This window comes from Aegilops tauschii, chromosome 2 (genome assembly GCF_002575655.3).
Source record: "Aegilops tauschii subsp. strangulata cultivar AL8/78 chromosome 2, Aet v6.0, whole genome shotgun sequence".
Classification (NCBI taxonomy): domain Eukaryota; kingdom Viridiplantae; phylum Streptophyta; class Magnoliopsida; order Poales; family Poaceae; genus Aegilops; species Aegilops tauschii.
This window is the reverse complement of record NC_053036.3, coordinates 588,987,664-588,995,723: the sequence shown is the minus strand read 5'-3', so window position 1 is coordinate 588,995,723 and position 8,060 is coordinate 588,987,664. Positions and strand designations below refer to the sequence as shown.

General features: G+C 50.0%; 1 protein-coding gene across 1 annotated transcript; it reads left to right on the top strand.

Moving 5' to 3' along the window:
- The first annotated feature begins 4,651 nt into the window (after positions 1 to 4,651).
- Positions 4,652 to 7,180, top strand: LOC109750708 (probable folate-biopterin transporter 2). The gene is made up of 5 exons (XM_020309660.4): positions 4,652 to 5,173; positions 5,272 to 5,531; positions 5,622 to 5,717; positions 5,800 to 5,970; positions 6,056 to 7,180. The coding sequence occupies exons 1-5, from the start codon at positions 4,783 to 4,785 to the stop codon at positions 6,719 to 6,721; spliced, it is 1,584 nt and encodes a 527-aa protein (XP_020165249.1). The 5' UTR covers positions 4,652 to 4,782; the 3' UTR covers positions 6,722 to 7,180.
- The last annotated feature ends 880 nt before the right edge of the window (positions 7,181 to 8,060 follow it).

The following is an 8,060-nucleotide window of genomic DNA, read 5'->3' as shown; positions in this document are numbered from 1 at the left end:
CCCGATCATCACGTGGTGCTTCGAAACAACGAACCTTCGCAACGGTGCACAGTTAGGGTGAACACTTTCTTGAAATTATTATAAGGGATCATCTTACTTACTACCGTCGTTCTAAGCAAATAAGATGCAAAAACATGATAAACATCACATGCAATCAAATAGTGACATGATATGGCCAATATCATCATGCTCCTTTGATCTCCATCTTCGGGGCACCATAATCATCTTCGTCACCGGCATGACACCATGATCTCCATCATCATGATCTCCATCATTGTGTCTTCATGAAGTCGTCACGCCAACGATTACTTCTACTTCTATGGCTAACGCGTTTAGCAACAAAGTAAAGTAATTTACATGGCGTTATTCAATGACACGCAGGTCATTCAAAATAATAAAGACAACTCCTATGGCTCCTGCCGGTTGTCATACTCATCGACATGCAAGTCGTGATTCCTATTGCAAGAATATGATCAATCTCATACATCACATATATCATTCATCACATCTTCTGGCCATATCACATCACATAGCACTTGCTGCAAAAACAAGTTAGACGTCCTCTAATTGTTGTTGCAAGTTTTTACGTGGTTTGTAGGTTTCTAGCAAGAACGTTTTCTTACCTACGTATGACCACAACGTGATTTGCCAATTTCTATTTACCCTTCATAAGGACCCTTTTCATCGAATCCGTTCCGACTAAAGTAGGAGAGACAGACACCCGCTAGCCACCTTATGCAACTAGTGCATGTCAGTCGGTGGAACCTGTCTCACGTAAGCGTACGTGTAAGGTCGGTCCGGGCCGCTTCATCCTACAATGCCGCCGAAACAAGAAACGACTAGTAGCGGCAAGAAGAATTGGCAAACTCAACGCCCACAACTGCTTTGTGTTCTACTCGTACATAGTAACTACGCATAGGCCTGGCTCTGATACCACTGTTGGGAATCGTAGCATAATTTAAAATTTTCCTACGCTCACCAAGATGCATCTATGGAGTCTACTAGCAACGAGGGGATAGGAGTGCATCTACATACCCTTGTAGATCGTGAGCGGAAGCGTTCCAATGAACGTGGATGACGGAGTCGTACTCGTCGTGATCCAAATCACCGATGACCGAGTGCCGAACGGACGGCACCTCCGCGTTCAACACACGTACGGTGCAGCGACATCTCCTCCTTCTTGATCCAGCAAGGGGGAAGGAGAGGTTGATGGAGATCCAGCAGCACGACGGCGTGGTGGTGGATGTAGCGGGTCTCCTGCAGGGCTTCGCCGAGCTTCTGCGAGAGAGAGAGAAGTGTTGCAGGGGAGGAGGGAGGCGCCCAAGGCTGTAGGTTGCTGCCCTCCCTCCCCCCCCTTTATATAGGCCCCCTGGGGGGCGCCGGCCCCAAGAGATGGGATCTCAAGGGGGGCGGCGGCCACAAGGGGGGGAAAGGGTTGCCTTGCCCCCCAAGGCAAGGGGGAACTCCCCCCCTAGGGTTCCCAACCCTAGGCGCATGGGGGGAGGCCCAAGGGGGCGCCCCAGCCCACTAGGGGCTGGTTCCCTTCCACTTTCAGCCCATGGGGCCCTCCGAGATAGGTGGCCCCACCCGGTGGATCCCCGGGACCCTTCCGGTGGTCCCGGTACAATACCGGTAACCCCCGAAACTTTCCAGGTGGCCGAAACTTGACTTCCTATATATAATTCTTCACCTCCGGACCATTCCGGAACCTCTCGTGACGTCCGGGATCTCATCCGGGACTCCGAACAACTTTCGGGTTTCCGCATACATATATCTCTACAACCCTAGCGTCACCGAACCTTAAGTGTGTAGACCCTACGGGTTTGGGAGACATGCAGACATGACCGAGACGCCTCTCCGGTCAATAACCAACAGCGGGATCTGGATACCCATGTTGGCTCCCACATGTTCCACGATGATCTCATCGGATGAACCACGGTGTCGAGGATTCAATCAATCCGCATGCAATTCCCTTTGTCAATCGGTATGTTACTTGCCCGAGATTCGATCGTCGGTATCCCAATACCTTGTTCAATCTCGTTACCGGCAAGTCTCTTTACTCGTACCGCAATGCATGATCCCGTGACTAACGCCTTAGTCACATTGAGCTCATTATGATGATGCATTACCGAGTGGGCCCAGAGATACCTCTCCGTCACACGGAGTGACAAATTCCAGTCTCGATCCGTGCCAACCCAACAGACACTTTCGGAGATACCCGTAGTGCACCTTTATAGTCACCCAGTTACGTTGTGACGTTTGGCACACCCAAAGCACTCCTACGGTATCCGGGAGTTGCACGATCTCATGGTCTAAGGAAAAGATACTTGACATTGGAAAAGCTCTAGCAAACGAAACTACACGATCTTTTATGCTATGCTTAGGATTGGGTCTTGTCCATCACATCATTCTCCTAATGATGTGATCCCGTTATCAATGACATCCAATGTCCATAGTCAGGAAACCATGACTATCTGTTGATCAACGAGCTAGTCAACTAGAGGCTTACTAGGGACACGTTGTGGTCTATCTATTCACACATGTATTACGATTTCCGGACAATACAATTATAGCATGAATAATAGACAATTATCATGAACAACGAAATATAATAATAACCATTTATTATTGCCTCTAGGGCATATTTCCAACAGAGCTTTACCTCATCCCTGCGTTTTATCAGATTCTCATGTCCCCTCTTGAGATCAGACATGTGAAGGTTCAGCTGCACATTCTCTTCTGTGACTTTTTCCAAAGACTTGGTGAGCTCATCAACCTGAATCTTTAAATTGTTGTTGCCTTCAGCTAGCTTTTCCTTCTCTTTCAAATGATTCATCTTCAGGTTCCTAATGACAGTGCCTTGAGCTTCTACCAGGTTCATCAGCACTTTGTACTTCTCTTTCATCTTGAAGTTCTCTGCCTTTTCTTCTCCATCTCATTCTTCATGGCAGCCACAACTGATGCACTAGCTCTCTCATCTCTCTTCTCCTTAGCTTTGAGAGAGCTGAAATCCAACACCCTATCCTCCTGGGCACTGAGAAGTTGATGGACATCTTCAACTAGTTTGTCATAGTTGGCATCCAGATTCCTTTTCTCTTCTTTAAGGTGGTGGATAGTAAGTGAACTTTCCAGGCTATCCTTCCTCCTAGCAGTCCTGCTGTCTTCAAACATTTCCCAAAGCTTCAACAATGCGTTTTGCATTGTGGGAGGCCACTCTGGGTCAACCCAAGCAAGGAAACCACAATTTACAGCTTCCTGCAATATAGCAAACACTTATATTGTTACTCTCTGAAGAATTACCATTATGAAAGGGCACTTTTAAAAAATGAACTAACAACTGCAGAACTACAACCTATCCATGTGGCCAACTAAACAATGCTACTTCAACTGCAACCTATACTGCCTCAATTAAAAATTAGCAACTACACTGCCTCAATCAACTAACAATTTGCTTCATCATTAGTACTAGTGAACATAGCCAACTAAGTTGCTGCCCATATACATATTACAGTGAACATAAGCATCAAAACCATAATCATCAGAACTACTAATAAATAACTAAACCATAAATATATTACAGTGAACATAGCCAACTAAGCTATTGCAGTGAGCATCAGTACTAGAAGCATCAAAACTACTAAGTGGTAAACAATGTGCTTCATCATCAGTACTAGTAACTATATTACAGTGAACATAGAGAGAGAGCATCAATCTTACAGGCTGAGCACAAACGAGAAACCTCCTGCCCGTCTCAAATGATTCAAAAGCTACACGACGCTCAGTTGGCAGCCGATGCTCCACGCAGAGCCCCTCTGGTGCCTCCTCCAAGCCATTGTAGTCTTGGTCTTCAATGCTAGCAGGAATCTACAGGGAGCAAATCCTCAAATCAGAAAATCAGATCATCAAATCCCCAAATCCCCAAATCACCTAACCCTAACCCTAGCTCCACCACTGACCTGATAATGCATCCCGTCGGAGGAGGAGGAGATCTGCAGGCCGGACAAGTCGTCGCTGCTCTCATCCCCAAAGACCATGGCGCGGCGGCGGTGGCGGACGCGGCGGTCTGCGCGGCGAGCGGCGGCGGCTGGAGAGACGAGGGCGATGAGGCGAGGAGAGGGACAGAGTGCGGCTGGCTCCGGTTGGGTTCGACCGGACCCGGCTACATGGAGCGACCGAGACGGGTGCGAGAGTTACCGAGACGGGTGCAAGAGTTACCGAGCGGGTGCGCGCGGGTAAGCCACCGTGGCAGCTGACACGTATGGCCGGTCGGTCAGATACGTGGTCAATACGAGCTTATACGCCTGTCAGACCGTTTTGCAACACTTAGGCTTAGAGTTGGCACTGCATGGCAAAAAAAGTGACTAGTGGTATTGATTTGTCACAACGTGCCGAAGTGTGGTAGTGCCTTGCAATTAACTCATCATATTCTCTCCTAATTATAAATCGCATGCAACGGTTTGAAAACAAAATTTATGCTCTGTAGGTGATGAAGACAACTGTAACAGTACACGTGATCTTTCTCTAAAAAAACAGTAGTACACGTGACGACGTCGAAGCCTGAACGCATATTCTACACTCCACCACCTAAAGCTTTTAAATTAAGACAAATGAAGTCAAACACTGAGCACAGATCAAGAAACGCCATCCTCCTGATCCGTGCATTGTACCTGAGCATCCTCTCAGAGCAAGCAATGGCGGGGACCTTCATTCTTTCGGTGCAAATCATGGTGGTTTCTCAATAGATTCCAAGAAACCACACAGGAAAAGAATCACTCTGTTCAGATGGAGCAGGAGCAGCTCCAAGAAACACCCCACGGAGATGGAAATCTCAAGGCCGCCCCAGATCCCGGATACGGAGGCGGCAATGGCGGCTGCATCGCCCCCAATGGCACCCTCCCCTGCGGCTGGCTCGGCCGCCTGTCCCGCGAGCTGCATTGGAGCTTCGTGCTCGCCGTCGTCGCCGTCTACGGCGCCTGCCAGGGCGTCGGCTCCTCATTCGGCAGCGTCGCCGCGGGGTACTACTGGAAGGACGTGCAGCGCGTGCAGCCGGCCGCCTCACAGTTCTACCAGGGCGTCGTCAACGTGCCCTGGGTCGTCAAGCCCCTCTGGGGCCTATTCACCGACGTCGTCCCCGTCGCCGGCTACCGCCGCCGCCCGTACCTCCTCCTCGCAGGTGAGCCAAGCCAATGCTTTGCCATGGTCAACGTCGTTCTGAATCTGCTCGCCTTCTTAAACTGTCCTGATCCATGTATTGTAACCAACTTTGTAAAGGCGTCATGGGCGTGTCGTCCATGCTCACGCTTGCTCTGCGCCGCACGCCGGCGATCGTGCCGGCATTGGTGGCGTTCACGACGCAGGCCGCGGGCGCCGCCATAGCCGACGTGGTGGTGGACGCCATGGTCGCGCAGAACAGCATAAGCCACCCTCCGCTCGCCGCCGACATGCAGAGCCTGTGCGGGTATTGCTCCTCCGCCGGCGCATTGGTGGGGTACTCCATCAGCGGCCTCGTCGTCCACGCAATAGGTTCCCAGGTCTGAAGTCTGAACTGAACATTTCCTGAGAGAAGATGGATGGTATTGGTAGATTCCAATGTTCTTGCCATGTTCATTTGATCTTTTCAGGGGGCTCTTGGCTTGCTGAGCATCCCCTCCGTGCTCGTATTTTCGGCCGGGATTCTTGTCAAGGAGGAGCGGGCCAAGGATTTCGAGTACAACCAGGTGAGCTGAAGCTTCAGAAGCTGCTAATTAAATACAGTTACAAACATGACACTTTCAAGGTTGTTAACTGTGATACATTCAGGTTCATAAGAAGTTCTACGAAGCAGTTGAGTCAATGTGGGCAACATTGAAGTGCCCGCAAGTCTGGAGGCCGTGCGTTTACATGTTCTTAATGTTCGTGCTAAGCCCGGACATCCAAGGAGGGCTGTTCTACTGGTACACAGATTCGAGCACCGGACTCGCATTTTCCGAGGTACTCAGTTTCTTTCTGCTACAAAAGTTCTTCAGATGCATGGCAAAGATCGACAAAAACTGATGGGGCCTTCCATAATCTGCAGGGGTTCATCGGTCTCATCTATTCGATAGGCTCAGTCGGCTCGCTGCTCGGCGTCCTGCTCTACCAGAACATGCTCAAGGACTACCCGTTCCGCGGCCTGCTCCTATGGGGCCAGCTGCTGGCCTGCCTGTCCGGGATGATCGACCTGGTGCTGGTCACCAGGCTGAACCTGAGGCTCGGCATGCCGGACTACCTCTTCGCCGTGATGGACAACAGCGTGTCCCAGCTGATCGGCCAGCTGAAATGGCTGCCGCTACTCGTGCTCTGCTCCAAGCTCTGCCCCGTGGGCATCGAGGGCACCTTCTTCGCGCTGCTCATGTCCATCCAGAACCTCGGCCTGCTCATGTCCGCCTGGTGGGGCGGCCTCCTGCTGCACGCGCTGGGCGTGACGCGGACCGAGTTCGGGAACCTCTGGGTGGCCGTGCTGGCGAGGAACGCCATGCGGCTGCTCCCGCTGGCGTTCCTGTTCCTGGTGCCTCGGAGCGACCAGAACTCGACCATCCTTCCCGCGGAGATGCTGCCTGGGGATGGAGGTTCCGCGGGAGATGTGGGACAAGGGTCGTCAGGTGTCATCGAGTTTTCTGTCCTCCGTGGAGATGAAAATGGTGAAGTCGTTGAGGCTGAGGAAGAAGAACTAGAGCTGACCCCGCTCATGGAGAAGATCTGACGACTCACTGAAACAATTGGTCAATAACTTGACCAAGTTGGATAGGAACGGCTGATGATACGTCAAAGCAACCAAGAAATCGTCCATGAATATCTTGTAGTTGTAGTTGTAGCACTAGATGAAAAGATGGACTACTAGGTTCGAGGTTATGATGTATGAGGGAAAAGATAAACCCCAATGGACAGCTGACAGAAAATTCTCTGTCAAATCATTATATCTTTTCCTTGTTAGAACTGATGTGGGTTTTCCTCACAAATTCCTTTGAAAAATCAAAGTTCCAGCGAAAATTATTATTTTTGGCTCATTGCTAAAAGAAAAGCATTTTAACTAAGGACAACCTAATTAAAAAAGGTTGGAAAGGGAAGCAGGGATGTGAGTACTGTGGGCAGAATGAAAGTATTGACCATCTGTTCTTTTCTTGTTCTGCTGCTAGGCTACTATGGAGCCTGGTGAAATGCTCATTTGGTTTAAGGTCTACCACTGCGGGATTAGATGATTGTCTCAATGTTTGGCTTAAAGTGTTTCGAAAACCGGAGAAAAAACTAATTTTAGTTGGGCTTTCTGCCTTGTTTTGGTCCATCTGGAAATGCAGGAATGATATATCTTTCGTGCAAAAAAGATTAATGATCCAATGATTTTGGTGAAACTAATGTGCAATTGGATTATGGATTGGTCTATTTTGCAGGAAAAAAATCCAGAGCAAAATCTTCTGACGTTGGGGGCAAAACTGATCGAGCATGTGACAAGTGGGGTGTACGGGGCGTCGCAAGGATGGAGACCGGGGGTGCTTAGACTAGGATGCTGAAGCTGGCTCTTTCAGTCCCCATCTCCGCCCCTCCCCTGATGTTTCTGTGGTAGCTTTTGGGTTGTAATTCAAACTTGTTCGAGTTGGAGCTGCGTCCCCCTATCTGTTGGGAATCGTTGCATGGAAAACAAAAAAAACGCACACGCAATGATCTATCATGGAGATGCATAGCAACGAGAGGGGGAGTGTGTCTACGTACCCTCGTAGACTGTAAGCGAAAGCGTTTCACAACGCGGTTGATGTAGTCGAACTTCTTTGCGCTTCAACCGATCAAGCCGAACGCACGGCACCTCCACGTTCAGCTCGGTGACGTCCCTCGCCTTCTTAATCCAGCAAGACATCGAGGTAGTAGATGAGTTCCGTCAGCACGACGGCGTGGTGACGGTGATGGTGAAGTGTTCGCCTAAGCACTACGAAAATATGACCGTGGGAGTAAACGGTGGAAGGGGGGCGCCGCACATGGCTAACAATTGTCTTGGGTGTGCTAGGGGCGCCCCCCCACATATATATTGGTGGGAGGGAGAGGGGAGGCAG

Coding starts and splice junctions, on each gene's coding strand:
- LOC109750708 (XM_020309660.4), top strand. CDS start 4,783: ATGGAGCAGGAGCAGCTCCAAGAAACACCCCACGGAGATGGAAATCTC. Junction 5,174..5,271: donor CCCGTACCTCCTCCTCGCAG/GTGAGCCAAGCC, acceptor AACTTTGTAAAG/GCGTCATGGGCGTGTCGTCC. Junction 5,718..5,799: donor AGGATTTCGAGTACAACCAG/GTGAGCTGAAGC, acceptor TGATACATTCAG/GTTCATAAGAAGTTCTACGA.